The 20,000-nt window shown below is 35.7% G+C and overlaps 1 protein-coding gene and 1 long non-coding RNA gene across 2 annotated transcripts in view; one reads left to right on the forward strand and one right to left on the reverse strand.

Moving 5' to 3' along the window:
• The window catches only part of LOC115213199, a 22,149-nt gene extending 6,971 nt beyond the window's left edge, over window positions 1-15,178 (reverse strand). The window contains exons 1-2 of the mRNA XM_036503811.1: window positions 14,972-15,178; window positions 5,243-5,400 (exon numbers count right to left, since the gene is read on the reverse strand). Coding sequence (XP_036359704.1) covers window positions 5,243-5,400; window positions 14,972-15,035 — 222 coding nt within the window. The 5' untranslated portion in view covers window positions 15,036-15,178. The remainder of the gene's footprint in view (window positions 1-5,242; window positions 5,401-14,971) is intronic.
• LOC118763872 overlaps window positions 4,491-20,000 on the forward strand; it is a 27,913-nt gene continuing 12,403 nt past the window's right edge. The window contains exons 1-3 of the long non-coding RNA XR_004999628.1: window positions 4,491-4,502; window positions 11,352-11,366; window positions 15,646-15,650. This is a non-coding gene — a long non-coding RNA (uncharacterized LOC118763872). The remainder of the gene's footprint in view (window positions 4,503-11,351; window positions 11,367-15,645; window positions 15,651-20,000) is intronic.

Here is a 20,000-nt window from a genome sequence, read left to right on the forward strand (position 1 = left end):
ATCTAACATCTCTTATCTGTTAAAAACGGTAGGTTGTGATGTAGGAGAGATTTAGCTTCTATTTCACGCTGTTCCTACAATCACGTACAGTTTATGTTTATATTGTTGTAAGAAAATGAGCTGAAAAAAACTACTCAGAACGGACGTTGGCATGTACAGTTAAACATAAAGGCAAATACAAGTATAATAAACACCGTACATGATAAATTTGGGATTTATTGACATTATCTTCACTTCCAAAGACAATTAGCGACTACTTGGTGACAAACGACTCACACACGCATATGCATACACAATCGTATATATAACCTCTTTATAACATAGTGAGTATCTAGGACATATTATAGAGTTTATCTAGCATGTAATATATAGTTATATATTGACTTGAAATTTTGGCACATGAACAACAATTTCGGAGGAGCGGGTAGGTCGATTACATCGACCCCAGAGCTCAACTGGTACTTATTTTATTGACAGCGAATAGATGTAAGGCAAAGTCGACCACAGTGGAATTTCAACTCAGAATTTAAAGACGGACGAAATGCCGCTAAGCATTTCGCCCGGCGTGTTAACGATTCTGACAGATCGACGCCCTTATATATAGTTATATATTTAACTGATGTTATTATCTTAAAGTTACTTTGAGACAAAGAACGGAACATTTATTCATGGGATGACTCAATATTGGAAACAGAATAGAATTTATTATAATATTCGTGTTGACTAACATTTCAAATATTTGAATAACGTTTTAATATAAAAGTGTCATCATTCTTGTTTCGTTTCAGTGATCTGTCGGTAGCTTTGACTGAAGAGTCAGAAATAAGTCAAAACAACAGGGGTTAATTATATTCACTTTTAAATTTGTATTAATGTATTAAGAATCAATATATACATGACAGCATTTTGAATCTGGTTTTTTTCTGTGCACATGGCAATTTATTATTTGTTTGACAGACATCAGTACGCATCAAAATTAATTTGTTTGCTGAACTCTATAAACAAGAGCTACCATTCTTGTTTAGTTTCTTTGATTCGATGATAGTATTGACTGGAGTGACAGAACTAGGTCGAAACACTAATATCCCTTGTACCAATAAATCAAGTGTGTTGTCAACGCGCATTGTCTAAAAGGAGATGTTTACCGAAGACTAATACATCAGCGATTAACCATTCACGTTCAAATCTGCCGGAACGTATTAAGAATGAAAGTGTAAGTCATCGTTTTGATTCTCGCTCTTCTCTGTGCACGTGATAATTTATTAAATCATAAAAATCTATTGCTTCATTATCCCATAAATGAATAGTTATCGTGTCTTTTGATTGAAGAGACAACAAAGTCAAAACACCGGTGTCTCAAATGTCCCTTACAACAATGAATCGAATGTGTTGTGAACACACATTACTTGAAAAGATTATTATTGTTGTAGAGTAGGGTGTGAGAATTGCTCAGACTGCACAAGGTAGCGATTTTATGCACGCGTGTTTACTGTATCAAGGTGTGTTAAATTTAAGGAAGAGGGTGGCCAATATTATTATTGTACAGGAAAACCGAAAATTGAACAAATTTACCAATGTTTATTTGATTCCATTACTGGCTGAAAATTTTTAATAAATTAAATCTGCCAACATTATGAAGTAACTTCGAGCACTCAGAAACAGCTATCAGACTTGTAACGCATTCTACCCTCTAATTCTTTGAATCTATGTAATCTGAGAAAGTTTGCTATATTAATATATATATATATATATATTATTATTATTATTATTATTATTATTATTGAGTGAGAGAGCAGTTCATGCCATCAAAGTGACACTGGGGTAAAATATACGAAGCCCAATATACCCATCATGACTACCCGTCTGATAAAGGTACACCAGGCACATGCATCACAACCATATGTGCGCGACATGGTGATCTCATATCAAGATAAACAGCACATGACCTTGCAGGTGGGGCCCAGTTAGAATTTTCTTCAGGTTGAGTAGCCCATCCCGCTCAAACGGTCCTGAATAAGGGTTGCTTAAGGATGTTGAAAGAACCACCCATGTTTCCAGAGGTGAACTATTCAAACCCCAAAGAATCCCTCTCAACACATGGCTATGATGCTCCCCCACTACTTCTGCTCGTGATCAGAGATGCACATATCGTCAGCCACTAAGGGACATGCTCAACTGGTTAAGGTCAAACAACTGACAAGCAAATCTGTGGTATTGAGCAGAATATTTGCTGTAGCCCATCTTTTATACCAAGACAAAACAATGTACATGATAACACTTCCAATCAGTTAAGATCAGAAGCCATGAGAGCCACTGCCTGGTACTGCATCAGGGCATTATTATTATTATTATTATTATTATTATTATTATTTATTATTATTATTATTATTTATAAGAAATAATAATATTACTGTATTAGTGGCCGCAAGCATAAAAACCATATAGGAAAATTAATAAATATATATGAAAATATATATAATTTGGGTTCTAAGAAGCACCAGCTTTGCTAAAAATAGGGGTCATAGAAACTCCGAAGCCACAGAAATTATCACTCAATTTTTACAGGCATTGGGAAAAAAAATCTAAATGAATAAGAATTGTCTCTTACCTCTGCAAGATTGCAAAAGGAATGGCAGTTAACCTGGTATAATGATTTCGATCTTAGTGCTAAAAAGCACTTGATTAGCTGCTATTTCTTTCGCAATCTTGTATGTATGTAAGTATGTATGTATGTATGTATGTATGTATGTATGTATGTATGTATGTATGTATATAGGGTGCGAGGGGTATTTGAGGATATTTCGGCTTTAGTCCATTACACTTTCAAATTATTTAGTTTATATTTTTTTTCCAGATAACCTGTTCAAGATACCATGCTAACTTAAGAAATGAAAAACATTCAGTCTAGCAGCTTTCTAAATGTTGCAAGATCATTTGTACACACATTTCGGTTGGAATTGGAGGCATGTGATGCCAATTTTTCACCTCTATCAAAAAGAAAAAACATTCACAACACTCAGACACTAAAAGCACCCCGGAATTTATACAACATGTTCAAAACATTACCGATGAAAACCCCAGAAGATCAATGAGGTCCATTTCTAAAGAACTTCGGGGGTCAGAGTTGACTATCAGAACTGTTGTTCATCATGACATTCGATACAAGTCCTATATAATGAGGAAAGACCAATTCGTATCTGCAAAGACACAGGGAAATCGTCTTATCCGTTCAAAACGGTTACTTAACGATGTGAAAAACTCTCATGAACAAGGCACGCTTTGATTTTTCCATGACGAAAAAAACTTTGACTAGGTTCAAGTCTAACAGAAGAAATGACAGGTTTTGTATAGACTCACGAAATTTCCAGCAACTGTGATGGCTTTAGGAGTGGTGAGTAGTGATGGTCATGTGATGCCTTCCTACTTTTTTCCACAGGGTATTAGAATTAATGCTGCTGCATACATTAATGTACTGAATTGATGAAGTATACAATGGAAGGCGATACGCGTTTCAACAAAATTCAGCACCTCCTCACAAAGCCCTGATCACCCAAGAATGGTTGTCAGACAATCTTTACGATTATATAACACTCAATGTATGGCCTCCATATTCACCAGATTTCAACCCCATGGACTACTAAATGTAGAGCGCAGTTGAAAGGGAGACTAAACGTCATCTTCATAATACCATAGCTTCACTGAAGGCCGTTATTATCCAGGTGATGTCCGAAATGAATAAGGACCATACAGTGTCTGCATGCCAGCGGTTTCGATCCCACTCTGAAGCAGTCATCGAAGCCGAAAGCGGTTTCATAGTATAACTTGCTTAGAAAATCGTTATCAAGACTAATTGTACAAATGTTTATGCAAATACATATTTATTCACGCTGAAATAAGTTGTTTTATTGTATACCAAAACTGTCCTCAAATACTCCTCGCACCCTATATATATATATATATATATATATATATATATATATATATATATATATATATATAATATATGTGTGTGTGTGTGTGTGTGTGTGTGTGTGTGTGTGTGTGTGTGTGTGTGTGTGTCTGCACACCTTTCAGTGCAATGTAAGCCAGAAGGGTTGTAAATCAAACGGAGGCCATTTTAAGATCCACAATGATTAGAACTTATCTGCAGCTCTTGGTGGTCCAAATCGGATATGCGATCTATGTGGGTGTCATTTCAAAATATTGTCCGGTTTAAAAAGCCACTCATCAGATGCCCTGATGCTTTTAAGGTGTAGGTACAGAAGGTGGTCAAACTCTGCATAAGGAGTAGATAACCACCATATATATACATATATATATACATCTGGAAATTTTATGTTTGCCTTCTCTCTTTACATGTATACTTGTATATACATTTTGAATATTTTAGCCCAAGATTTTATCTGTTTATTTGATTCATTGTCTCTATATTTACTCACTTAGATTCTCCATATAGCTACTCCCTTCTCTCCTGATATGATCCTCGGTAAAGATATTGGAGTGTAAGTTCAAATCATTGGTTCTACTAAGTGTTTTTGATATTGAGATTCTCTCGACCTCATCTGTTGACTATATATATGTGTGTGTGTGTGTGCACGTGTGTATGTATGTATGCATGCATGCATGCATATATGTATGTATGCATACATATATGTATAAATGCACGTATTTATATATGTGTGTATGTGAAATAAATAGATAGAAAAGAAAGACAGACAGGGAGACAGGGAGATAGGCCGACAGATAGATAGATAGATAGATAGATAGATAGATAGATAGATAGATAGATAGATAGATAGATAGATAGATAGATAGATATAGATAGATAGATAGATAGTACTTAAAGACCTTAGTGAATCGAATACCGATTGACCTTTGTCCAAAAGGAAAAAGAGCTTAGAAAAAAGTGGGGAAAGAGAGAGAGAGGGAGAGAGGGAGTATAGACAAGAGAGCTTAGGAAACAACGAGAAAACAGGCGAAGATTGCTTCGGTCGTCGCTGCCACACTCGGATTATACACACAAGCTAACAGAAGAAATGCTTATAATCCTGAAGACACAGAAGAATTCCTAACAATTCGATTGTATGAGGTATCAGAAAAAGACAGAGCTTGCAACAACTTAAATTACCAGCTGCAATTTCTGCCTCGAACAAAGCATGTCTGGTATTTATTTCATTTCAGGAAAAATCTCAAAAAGAATGTAATTACTACAAGATCGGATTTTAAAAAATGCTTCCCTTACCTGACAGTGATGTTGTTGAATCGTGCATTGTTGAATTGGAAGTGTTTTAGAACCTCTTAGACAAGGGTCGCTTGATTGCCAGTACTTCTTGAAAGCTGTTGAACAAGCATAACAGCTATGCATCAATGTCTTGTTAGGCGTTAGACTTTGAGAATTCGCTGTAAATTAGAAAATGCTGTCGATAAATTAAGTGAACATTTTCTCCAAAATTTTGGAAAATGGGTTGAAATCATTGATTAAAGAAGCGATGAAAAGATATATGCTGTTGGAAACGTGGTTTAGTAATGTGGTTTCGAACGTTTTGAGAAAGGAAGGAATGAAAGATGTAAATGTGTCAAAGATATAATAGCCCACAACCGCGGAACCAAAGAGTTCATATGAAATGAAGATAAGAACAAAGGAATACCTGACATCCAAAGATCAAAAGTAATTCCATCAATTAGTGTTAATAACAGATTAACCCAGGAGTTAAAGTAAAAGGAATAAAAGAATCGGTACCAACACACACATAAACGCATCCGCACACTCACACATACAGATACGTACACATACGATGAGTCGAATCATCGGATAAAGCGCATTGTGGTATCTAGTAACTACTTTTTACATTCTTAGTCAGAATCCTTGAGTAGGGTACATCATTTCACTTTGCTCCAGTTCCTTGGTTCAAAATGAGAACCAGCTGAGTACCAGCCTAGTTCTAGTGCTACCCTCCAGCTGTCACATATTTGATGCTCTGCTGGGTCAGTGCCTATGTGTGCTCGTGACCACACAGGCACCTAAAACAGCAACCAAGAGCATGGTACATGCCCCCACAACACTCGCTTGCGTTGACGGGTATGTTTGTTTTTTGTTTTTTATTTTAATGGGTTGGAATGCCATTTGTGGGTCTGAAACGATTTCACAGTAAAGTACCACAGTATATTTTTGTGCTATATAAATAAGTCTTAATGAATAATACAATAGTGTAGTGGGGAATAAGGGTTTCAGAGACTTTTAGAATAAGGAGTGGTAGAGGAAGGAAAGAGGAAATAGAGGAAGAAATCAAGCACTTAAAGTGTACGCGTAAAAAGGAAGGGATACTAGAAGCACTTTTCCTGGTATTACAACTAAACCTATATAGAAACTATCTGACTGACGAAAAAGGTATTATTTATTGTTTACATGTTATTATTAGATTTATTATTGTTAACCACATTATGAGACTAAACAAAGCACCTTAACACAAATCACTGAATGAAGCTTGTCTGTGGTCCGTCTGTGACAGGCACTCCTATACAAATCAAATATCAAGTAACTACGGTATATCTATATATACATTAACATATAAAGAATCAATAATCCCTTTCGTAACAAAAATAGTTTCCATACTAGTCCTTCCTTATATCTCTCACGCTTTAAGTGTTCGTTATCTTGCTCTTATCATTAGCGCTTTCTCTTCCTCATTGTTCTATTTAAAACTTATATTTTCCGCACAACCAATCAAACCATCCATAAAGACGGTTTTTTATATACCACAAAATATACTATTATATCACACCTACCTTGAAGCCAGATAACGATGTATAAGATTTGGTAAACCAAAGTAATTTACAGTCCGATTAAAGCTATACAACCAAAACTCAAAAGTAACTGCAAATCTTTTCTTTACCAAATATTTATATGCATATATATATATATATATATATAATTATATATATATATATATATATATATATATATATTATATATATATAATATATATATATATATATATATATATATTATATATTATATATATATGTATGTGTCTATGTATTTATATATGTATATAATATATATATATATATACACATACATATATAAATACATACACACACACATATATGTATATATATATACATGCATATATGGGTACAGGACATAAAAATACGTTGAACACAATGAGAAATGAAAACATAAAACAAAAACATAGAAAGGAACTTTTTTCAAACAACGAAAAAACAGAGAAACAAGACATACAACACAAGAAATATCCCCCTTCTTCAGTTGTCCCTGTTTCATCTACTCTGCGTTTCGAAGGTATATATATATATATATATATATATATTATATATAATATATATATATATATATATATATATATATATATATATATATATATATCAAATGAGCTTTCGCCCAGTTTATGCCTACCAAATTCACTCACAAGCAGGCTCCATATCACCCCAAAACTATACATTATCGCTTTCTTTAAAAATCTGGCAGATCAAGTAAGATAATACCAAGCTAGATACGTTATATCAGGAATAAAAAGGAGGTGCTCCCTATTAAGATGTTTTTAATCGTTGCTTTACTGGAATGAGGAACTGAACAAGGGCCAAACAACAACATACGCGTATATACACAATCAATTATATATACTTAAATATATAATATGAAGATGAGTGAATAAGGGAAAACTCATGGTCGTTCGACTTGCTAGTAATTGCAACCAACAATCACCCTGAGTCACAACGTCTTTAAGTAAGAGGAAAAAGACATGCTGGGTAATGTAGCGCAGGATATGCAAGACGAGTAATATGGTCACGGCTGGAGTTCCTTTAAACACGGGTCTACTTGATTTAGGCTGATTCTGAACTTGACAACAGAAACATCGATAGGTACTACAGACAACGACAGCAACAAACCCACGACCATCAATGACATCGACAAAAACAACAGCAACAACAAAAACAACGGCAACATCAATGGTGGCAACAATAGCATATGGAAGTAGTCTCTTGTAGTCCGTGAAAGACGGTTCTGCAATTTTTTGCTGAACAATCTACAATAATGATTTTTTTATAACCATAAAATGTTTGTGCTGTACACTAGCTCTCTCTCTCTCTCTCTCTCTCTCTCTCTCTCTCTCTCTCTCTTTCTCTCTCTCTTTCTCTCTCTCTCTCTCTCCATCTCTCTCTCTCTCTCTCTCTCTCTCTCTCTCTCTCTCTCTCTCTCTCAATCATCAATCAATCCATCAATCAATCAATCTAATCGACATTGACTGTACAGGTGCACAGTGATCAACGCGTCGGATGTCGAAGTGATCTCAGAGTAGCGTAAGGTGAGATATTTTGCTCAAGAGCACAAAACACCACCCACTCCAAGAGTTGAAACCAGGATCTCGTGATCGTGAGTGCAACACCCTGATTAGGAAGCCATGCACCCTTACAAATAACATGTGGTATACAGAAAAACCAACAAATGTCATTTTCTAAGCTTGAAACTGCGTCATATTAATGTAGATTTCTATCAGCTAGTGTAACAAACATGACACAATACTCTTCTGTAATTTTCTCCCACGTTGTCACACAAGCTTACATTACTTATATTTCTCTTCTAACTCGCAGTATCAAGTGTTCTATTGTTTGAAGTTTTTAGATTACTATTGGGTTGGCAACTAAGTTCCCGCCGTTTTTTTAAATTTAAATTTTTTAAAGGTTTAATAAAGAATAACAACTAATTGATCAATAATGTATTCACTTTTGTTGTTTACACCTTCTTCCCAACGTTCAACAAATTTTCAATACCTCGTTGGTAGAAATCACCCGATTTCGACTCGAAAAATTGATCCAACCAAGCTCTCAATTCTGTATCAGTATTGAACGAAACTCGGCGCATAACATTTGAAAGAGATCGAAAGAGGTGGAAATCCGTTCGTGCCAAATCAGGAGAGTACGGCGGGAGTGGCATCACTTCCCAGCCATGCGTTTGAATGGCTTCCTTGGTCATATTGGCGATATGAGGGCAGGCGTTGTCGTGAAGCAGAAGAACTCCATGCTGCCGATTAGGTCTTTTCTCTTGAATATCAGTGTTGAGTCGTTCCATCTGTTGAACATACAGTCCTGCGTTGACCGTTTAGTTCCATTCAAGTAATTCGTAATGGATAATCCCTTCCCAGTCCCACTATACGCACAACATCGTTTTACGCGGATGAAGATCTTGTTTCACGCGTGATGTCGCTTATTTACTTGGGCTAAGCCATCCCTTATGCTGCTTCATATTGATGTACAGGCACCATTTTTCGTTGCCAGTAACGATTCGGTAAAGAAATCGTTGCTTGTGTCCATGAGTTGAGCGGTGACGAGCAAGCAAACCAGCGAAGATTGTGGCTCGTTGATTTTTGTTGCTGTCACTTAAAGCATGCGGAACCCATGCTCCATACTTCTGAATCTTTCCCATCGAGTGAAGATGCTTCTCTATAGCAGTGTGGGAGCATTTCATTTTCTCTGCCAGTTCCCTTGTCGTTTGACGAGAATTTTCGTGCAAAAGTTGGTTTAATCGCTCTTCATCGAACTCAACTGGACGGCCAGAACGAGGTGCGTCTTTGAGGTCAAAATTTCCATTTTTGAACTTGGCATACCAATCACGAGCGGTTCTTTCAGCTATGGCACCCTCTCCATACACAGCACAAATGTCGCGAGCAGCTTTTGCGGCCTTAGAACCTTGATTAAAAGCAAAAAGAAGGAGGTGTCGAAAATGCTCGGTTTTCTTAACTTGACATTCCAGTTTAATGATCTGAAAACAAACAAAAATTAACTAAAATTAACGAGAAAAAAAAAATAGATTCCAAAATGATTCAAAAATAGAATTCTCGAAAAAAATAGAATCCAAAATTTAAAAACGCAATAAATTCCAAAATTTAAATAAGCAGCGGGAACTTAGTTGCCAACCCAATATTTATCTGCGCAAATCTTCACTAACGTCCCTGAAATTCACGTCTTTTAACAATAAAACTTGACGGGAAATACGTCAAAGATGTGTCCTGTATATTTAAATTATACTCTGAATAGTACGAAGTAATATTTCTATATTTCAAGGTACATCAAGTGTATATTTGAGAATAATACAATAAAAATAGCGAATAATAATAATTCAATAAAAAAGAAGCACATATAGAAAATTTATGTAAGCAAACAGTAAAAAGAAAATGGGTGGAAAAGGAGTAAATTATTAATAGAAATCAATAAAGAAATAAAGCAGAAGCATGCACATAATCCCAATTGCACTGGCATTTTCCATATGCACCCGACAATTATCCACGACTTAATACAATAACAATAACTATTTTGTAGAACCAGCTTTCATTTCTTCCAATTTCTATCTCCTTTTCACTATGTGTATGTATGTGTGTTTGTGTGTGTGTGTGTGTGTGTGTTTGTGTGTGTGTGTGTGTGTGTGTGTGTGTGTGTGTGTGTGTGTGTGTGTGTGTTTGTGTGTGGAGTGCATGTTTGTATGTAAGCGCAGGCGTGACTTTCTGGTAAGAAGTTTGCTTCCAAACCACATGGTTCCAGGCTAAGTCCCACTGAGTGGCATCTTCAGCTACTGTCTTCTACAATAGTCTCGGGTACGCTAAAGCCTGGTGAGTGAGTTTGGTAGACGGAAACTGAATATATACATACATACATACATATATATATATATATATATATATATATATATATAATATATATATATATATATATATTTTTTTTTTTTTTGTTGAAATAGAAAGATAAATTTTCTTGTTACAGATTATTCAAAAGTTTAACCGATACCTGGGTAGCAAAAATCACAGCAGAAAAAAGCACGGTTGGAGATAAGACCATTTGGTGTTGCAACCGTGCAATGTGTAGAATGTAATAAAAGGAATTCTGTACAATCTTCGTTCAACTCCATTTCTTCCATTCACTAATAATATATATATATATATAATATATATATATATATATATATGCATATTGAGTTCACTAAAGTGACTGAGGGTGCTAATTAGTACCAGTATTACTAGAAAAAGTCAATACAACCCAAAAGCTACAAAGCACTATATTACTGACTGACCTTCCCTTGTCAGTCATTAAGATATAGTGATTTGTGGCTTTTGAGTTGTATTGACTTTTATTTCTAGCAATACTGATACTAATTAGCACCCTCAGTCACTTTAGTGAACTCTATTAATTTGCCTTTAGGTTGTTAAATTGCTAATCAGCCACCCACTTTATCTGATATATATATAATACAAAAATGGGACGAGAACGCAATACATCCAGACGGGTGAAACCAAAAATGGACCGTAAAATATCCAGACAGACGATACAAGGAAAACAAGGACGGAGCATTCAGAGTTTTCTATCCTCAGTCGAGTTCCAGATTATCTTTGCAATTTCGGCTGGTTATACTCAAGATTACTCCAATCTAGTCAGCTCCAAGGGAAAAATAAACTAAAAGCATTACATTCCTTGGAAGAAAGCAGCGAATGTATACGAAAACAAGGACGGAAAAAAACAGAGAAAATGTTACACAAATACAAATAACAGTACAAAACAACATGTGTCTTTCGACTAAGGACGAATTAAATTAAGCTGGCGTGTGTGGAAGTAAAGCCTTACGGCAGGGTCATAAGATTTAGTAAGCACAGGAAGGAATATAGATGTTGCATGGAAAGTAGTCCAACCAAGAAAAGAAAGGTCAGGCCTGGCCGAACACCAGTTAGGTTGGGAGAGATGAGAGAGAGGTAGAGGCAGAGGAATAGAAGAATTAAGGAGGGGGAGAAAAATGAAAGGCACACAGCGAAGTGAAAGAGGGAAAGTGAGCATTAAGAGAAAGCCAGGAAATGTGAGAGAGGGGAAACGAAAGAACGAAGAGTGGAATGAACGAAGTGTGAAAGGGCTGATAGAAAGAAGGAAAGAATTATATATATATATATATATATATATATATATATATATATATAATATATATATATATATATATATATATATATATATATATAGATAGATAGATAGATAGATAGATAGATAGATAGATAGATAGATAGATAGATAGATAGATAGATAGATAGATATAAGTTCTAACGTTTACTTCCGTAACAATGTAAATTTCCATTCAAATGCACCATAGCACCATAGTAAGCTCATTTAGTTCTGCTCATGCATAAAATCTAGACCAGAATCAGTAGAACAACGACAAAAATACATTTTGTGTTTTAAGATATGAGACTTTACATTCAGAGTTCTAATCACGCCAAACTTATGTATGTATGTATGTATGTATGTATGTATGTATGTATGTATGTATGTATGTATGTATGTATGTATGTATGTATAAAGATAAAGGTGTACAAGGCATGTGTGCTCCCTTCTCTTCTCTATGCCTGCGAGACGTGGGTCACATATCGATACCACCTTAAACAACTGGAACGTTTCCATCAGATGTGTCTCAGACGGATCTACGACATTAAGTGGGAGGACCGCATCAGTGATCTTGAAATATTGGAAGGCTCTCGGTGCAAAAGTATAGAAGCTCTTGTGTTAATGCAAAGGCTCAGATGGAGTGGTCATCTGGTCAGGATGAAGGATTTAAGGATGCCAAAACAACTCTTTTATGGAGAGTTAGCTAAAGGAGAGTCACTCCCACATAAACTAAAACAGAGGTATAAGGACTTGTTGAAGGTTTCCTTAAGAGATGCTTGCATCTCTCCTGACACATGAGAGGGCATAGCTATTGATCGTAGCAGGTGGAGAAGGATTGTGCACGAGGGGACAACTACTTTTGAGAAATCTCGAGCTGCGCATGAGAAAGAAAGAAGGAGTGTCAGAAAGGGCATCGCTGTTACACTTCCAGATGTGAAGGGTCTTCCTATGATGCTGACATCCAGTATCTGTGCAAGACTCTGCTTCAGTAAAGCTGGACTCACGAGTCATCTTCGTAGTCATAAAGTGAGACAGATGAGGGACAACCTGGCCACTGGTGGTGGTGTTACACACAATACTAATCATATCTGTCAGGCATGTGGAAGAGAGTGTAATTCGGCAGGAGGACTTAAACGACATGCAAAGGTACATGAAGCCCAGTTACAACTACAGCCGGCTATTGCCGGTAAAGGTCTTAGCTGCCAATTCTGTACAAGGCATTGTAGATCTTTAGCTGGGTTAAAAGGTCACATTCGATCACAGCACCAATAACAGTTAAGCTTCGTGCAATGGCCATACTCGATAACGAGGGGGCAGCCATCATGTATGTAAGTATATATGTATGTATGTATGTGTATGTAGTATGTATGTATGTATGTATGTATGTATGTAAGTGCATGTGTGTGTGTGTGTGTGTGTGTGTGTGTGTGTGTGTGTGTGTGTGTGTGTGTGTGTGTGTGTGTGTATCAAGCATTAATTGAAAGCTCATTTAGAAATATGTTGTAATATGCCAACAAAGATTCGATTCAGTTGCCTTCTTCGAACTATCAACTTTTCGTTTGTTAAGACATTGCGTGCGTGCGTATGTGTGCGCGCACGAAACGGAAATGCGATAGGAGAAATAAGAAAGATTTTCTTCAGGCATGTATTTAGCTAACAGATTTCGAATATGGTACATTACATAACATTCCGGATAAATTTTATAAACTTAGCTCCTCGTCCAGAACGTGCAGTGCTGACCAATCAACTGGAAGCGATTAGGATTAATTTCAAATAAGGAGGATAGTTCATGACATGCCCTTAGGGAATAGACCGATTTTCTGAAGGAAAGAGGAGAACTATGGACACGTATTACTATATCAACAAGCATCATCGGTAATTATCATACCTCTGTTCGGCAAACGAGACACTTAGATATATACAAAAAAAGGGAGTAGAACACATTTACGGTGTAATTTGCATAAATGGAATGAAAATAGGAGAGAGGCATGTAACGTGATCGTGAACAATGGCATGTAACAAAGAGGAATACGGGTATATTAAACAACATAAAAGCATCGTTTAAACACAGACACGCACACACGCACAGAAAGAAGATGAAAGACGAAAGGCGTATCTATCCATGCCTTTATAGTTGTTCGCGTATATGCGTATGTGTTTGTATTTTATATGTATGCGCATGAGTGTGTTGGAGTATACACAACACACGCACACATATGAACACATATGATGCATACATATATATATGTTGGGGTGGTGGGGCAGTGGCGGACTGGCCAGGTTGCCAGGTTGCCCGATGGCAAGTGTGCCCCTGCACCATTAGAATCTATATAGAGTGGTACATTTTAGTATCTAGGGACCCATCCCCTCAAATTTGAGAATTTTTTATTCACTCCTGGAAGAATGCATTCATTATTTCAGCCTGGCTGCGTTTGTAGACAGTTGAAAAGAATACTTTTAACAATAAAAAAAAAAATGATAGCATTGTAGATACGGGTGGCCCCCTTTAATCTCCTGGCAATATTTTTAGACCCAGTGCACCACTGCGTGTGTGTGTAAGTATATATAAAGTATACGTATATTATATATATTATATATATTATATATATAATATATGATATATCATGATATATATGTATATATATATATATTATATATATATATATATATATATATATATATATAATATATATATATATATATATATATATATATATATATATATGTATATATATATACATTAGACATTCATATATGTATATATAAATTTGTATGTAAATATATATATACATATGTATAGATATACATATAGTATATAGTATATGTGTTATATACACACACATACATACATGTATATATGTGCGTGTGGTGCATGTGCGTCTTCATATATATGTGCGTGTGTATGCGTGTGTGTGAGTGTGCATGTGTATGTGAGTGTGTGCACACGCGCGCATATATGTAGGTTCTTATATATTTGCAAGGTACGCGTGCATTTACACAGAACTTGTGTCAATAAGAATATTTAAATATTGTTTACCTGCGGATATGGCCACTAAGACGATTAAATGTATCGGCACTGAGCAGGAATTACTAACGAACATGGTATTAAATCCTTAGAACAAGAAGTCACAAATGGTAAGAGAAGCAGCTACAGAATCCAGTTTTATTCGGTGGCAAGTCTCTACAAGAACTACGGCGTCAAGTAACCTGTTGGTTTTATGCAACACTGACCACATGCTACTGATAAATCACTTCATTATTGATTCAATCTTAATATCTCAGATGGATGCTGTGTGGTTATATTACACTCCTACATCACCACAAATACATACTTTGCTCTAAGTTGCAGTTGACGCAAACAGATTGGATTTTGTTTTGTTTCTTACTTTTTTTTTTACCTGATGCTTTTCTTTTATTCTTTTCGTTTCTCTTTTTAACTTACCTTAATTGTACTCATTTGATCAACTTTCGCCACATCGTACATACTCACGCACTCTAACCCAATTTCTTATATATATATATGTATATATATATAATATATATATATATATATATATATATATATATATATATATATATATATCAGAGATAGTAGTGTCATTGAGACCCAAAGGTGTCAGGTAATGCTGAATAAGTGCTCTAGACAGACCATAGTTAAATTTCAGATTCGGTAATATTGCGAATAAAGGGTTCAAGCGTTGGTTATGTCAGCGTGTGTATATAAGAATTTTTTGCGTAATAAGATAAAACACCAAGGTTGTATAGATATTAGAGCATGCTCTAATATCAATACAGCCTTGGTTTTTTATCTTATTACGCAAAAAATGCTTATATATATATATATATATATATATATATTAATATATATAATATATATATATATATATATGGGGACAACTGTCTTTGAAGACTCATAAAAGAGTCATCGTCGAATGCTCGAAATGAGGAGTAGATAGACAGCCGACAACTGATGAAGGGTCCTTTCTCGGTGTTTACTTATTTCATTTTGTTTGCACAGTTGGTGACACCAAGGACCCATATATAATATATATATATATATATTATATATATATATATATATATAATATATATATATATGTATATATATATATATTAATATGTATGCATATATATATGTATATATGTATGCATGCATGTGTGTGTGCGCACGCACGCAGGTGCAATGCACTGTTCCGTTGTTGTTGAGGTCAACAAAAGAAAGTAATCCATTTGGTGAGATGTAAATATTTAATTAAGTGAAATTGATAACTCAAAGGATTCTACCAAAACAAACAAAATCCTGCGTATACATGTACATACACGCATGACTTAGTCTTTGTAAGCCTAGTACTTATTCTATCGGTCTCTTTTGACGAACCGCTAAGTTACGGGGACGTAAACACACCAACATCGGTTGTCAAGCGCTATTGGGGGGACAAACACAGACACACAAATATACACGCATATATATAAACGACGGGCTTCTTTCAGTTTCCATTTAACAAATCCACTAACAAGGTTTTGGTCGGCCCGAGGCTATAGTAGAAGACATTTGCACAAGATGACACGCAGTGGGATTGAACCTGGAACTATGTGGTTGGGAAGGAAGCTTCTTACCACACAGCCACTCCTATAGAAAATAAAATTTATATACAGATTGCACTGCAGGACATTCTCTTTATAGCTAGTCGACTGGAAATGTCAACAATTTCGGCATCTTCTGGGAACACTGAAACTAGCACTACTCATCAAAGTTCTTTTAATCCATTCTGCAACAAGAATTCCCCACCTTACAACCCACTCCGCCATCATTTATATACCCACAAGAACTAACTGAACGCAGCTGCATCCGCTCCAACCATACAACAACCAGTTTATCTTAACATTCGCTGAGAATTTACACTTTGGGCCTCACCAATGGGATTTTTCCCCTCTCGCATGTATATACAGTATCCATGGCACCACATTTTCTGCTTCCCTCTCCAATTCACCAGTTCCTCTTCTCATAGTAAAGTGTGATGGTAGCCAAGTGAAACATTGAAGATCTAGCTACAAGTCCATGAGGTTGCATCTCTGCTGGAACCACCGTAAATGTTTTCATGCTTTATATCATTCCCTAAGTCTTTTATAATTTAGACTCTATCATTGATGCACACATTCCGTACAACCTTCACAAGGCACTGCCCCCTGAATGATTACAAAGTTTTTCTGTCAAATCAGACCGCACCAAAAAGTCAGGGCATTGTTTCATTATTAAATACAGCTTGAAATCATGAGCACTTCCTTCAAATCCACATATACTTTCCAACTATTGGCTCTATGCGGACGGCTGGGATAGAAGTCATACCTTGTTTGCACTCCAGCATTGCCCTTTTTTCACCCTTAATGTTAAAAAACGAGTAAATCTTATAGTTTTTGTATCTGGTTTCCATGATTCTTTACGTGAATTTGTGTGTTGAAACAAATTTTGATGTCTGGAGAGATTGGAAAAGCAAATATATAAACAATAAATGAGTGGAAATTGAATCGGTGAATGTGTTAGATATTAAGGCAGCATGATCCTCCCCAAACATAAGATTTTTGCAAATAGTGTTTACTGGGTAATTTTTAAGTTTTAAGATTTCCATAAAAGCGTTATTGTATACTTCCTACACACTTTTCATTCTATTTCTCGTATGTGTATTAGCAGTTATGTTACCTTTTCAGTATCAGCAAGAATGAAACTTACTATAACTGATAACTTTGTTCATTTAAACTAATTAATCTAAAGTAAATTTATTTATTTCTTCATTAAAATTTGCATTATATGTTTTATCTATTATCTTTTATCTTTTGCTTTGTTTCAGTTATCTGACTGCGGCCACGCTAGAGCACCGATTCAAGCGATTTATAATGTTACTGAATAACTCAGTACTTCTTAGTAAACAAAATTATAAATAGCCCTATTGTTTTCATTTAAGTATCATAGGCTTTGTAATTCTAATACGTAATAACCGTAAAGGAGACTCGTGGAGAATTTAAAAATATAAGCTTATGAAAATCCTTTTCTTTCACAGGTGTACATATGCACAATTAATTTTAGAAACTGGCTCACACACTCACGCACGCACGCACGCACACACACACACACACACACACACACACACACACATACACACACACACACACATAAAATACATGCCAGTCGCACATTTCTTTAAAATGTAAAATAAATAGCAAATGACATTTTTTAACATGAAACTTTACAACAGTCAGTCCATTTACAAGAACAATGCTTAGCTATTGTTTTCCTTTCGACCGCGTAACAACATATATCCAGTAAACTTTCTCGTCTTTTCTTTCCCCACCCCACAACCATTCTTCATTTCGTTTTACTGACCTTTATGCTTGCACAGTTTCTTGACTTTAACTATTTATATAGTTTACTAACTTGAATAAAATAAAAATTCCTTTTGTTGAAATTCTTAACAAATTGAAAAGCACATTATGTACGCCTCATTCTTTTGACAAAATTTTTTATTTAAAAAACACAAGGAGGGAACTATTTCTTCACTGGTCGGGAAGTTCTAGTCAACTGATATAAATGTTGAAAATAATAAGAAGAGTGTTTGAAAAAAACAACGTTGAACAAAAAGAGATAAAATGATTACATTTAAACAGACACTAAGACACTTTAAGCAGCATAAACACATTTTTGATAATGTTGTAAGTAAGAGAAAAAATTTGCTAGCGCTTCTAATCCAAGGGAGTCATTCAATATAAATCAGCTCCCGAGAAAAAAAAAACATGATAAATAAAAGAACACGGCAAAGGTTATATTGCGAAAGATGGTATTTCCTTGACTGCGGAATACAGTATCTGACTACAACGAGCTGGAAAAAAGAAAATGAAGTGATAATTAAAAGAGTAAATTTGTTCCGAATTTGTGGGCCAATTAGATGATAAACTATTTGTAAAACTCCTCACTAGAAAGCAGCTACCCAGAGGACGTTAAGGGATTGGAACAACGTCTAAAACCGAAAATGTTCTCACTTACTTTCGGCAGTCTCGGCACTAATACCAAGAGGAAAAAGGTATTTGGTATTGTGGAATGCTCTGACCACACATTTTGCTCCACACCTCTGGGGTGAGCTTTGCTTTTCATCCCACCGAGGTCGATAAAGCAAAGTAACAACTTACGTTACCCCTTACGACCAAAACTGCTGATTTTGTGCCTAATTTAGAAACCTTTAATTAATGGACGGTTGGCTAGTAGAATCGTTAGAGCTTTGATCAAAAGGCCTTAGGTTCTTTCAAAGATCTGGTTTCAAATCCAGCTGAGTTCAACTTTACTTTTCATTCTTTCGGTGTCGATGAAATAAATTACCAGCTACCTACTGTAATTGGTTTTCTCAACTTGCCGCCGTCTTTCATAATTGTTTGTCTTTTATATTAATATGAAAAAAATATATAAAGGGCGGTGAACTAACAGAATCGTCCCAGAGCCGGAAAAAGAGAGTCGCTATTTGTTTCGGCTCTTTACTTTTATATTCGATTTTTGCCGAGGTTAACTATCTTTCATGCTTTCGGGAGCGATAAAATAAAGTACCACTCAAGTACTGTGGTCGATGGCATCGACTAATGCCTTTCCCTCAAAATGTTGAGCCCTTTGTCTTAATCAAAGGCCATTAGTATTAAAGCAGCAACTGGGCGAAATGCTTAGCAGTTTTACGTTCTGAGTTCAAATTCCGCCGAGGTCGACTTTATTTTTTATCCTTTCGGGGCCGATAAATTAAGTACCAGTTGGGTACTGGGGTCGATCTAATCGACTGGCCCCATCCTCCCAAAAATTTCGGGCCTTGTGCTTAGAGTAAAGAGAAAAGAATATGCTTAGCAGTATTTCGTCTGGCCTTACATTCGGACACGTGTGCTTATAGTAGAAAGGACTATTATTATCATTTAAGGCAACGAGCACATCGGACAAAGTACTTCATTCTTTTATACGTTTCAGTCTTGAAGCTGCGGCCATGCTGGGGCAGAGCAATTCTTCCGGCTCTTTCCCTTTTGAGTTCAAATCCCGCCGAGGT

Source organism: Octopus sinensis, linkage group LG6 (genome assembly GCF_006345805.1).
Source record: "Octopus sinensis linkage group LG6, ASM634580v1, whole genome shotgun sequence".
NCBI classification, from domain to species: Eukaryota; Metazoa; Mollusca; class Cephalopoda; order Octopoda; family Octopodidae; genus Octopus; species Octopus sinensis.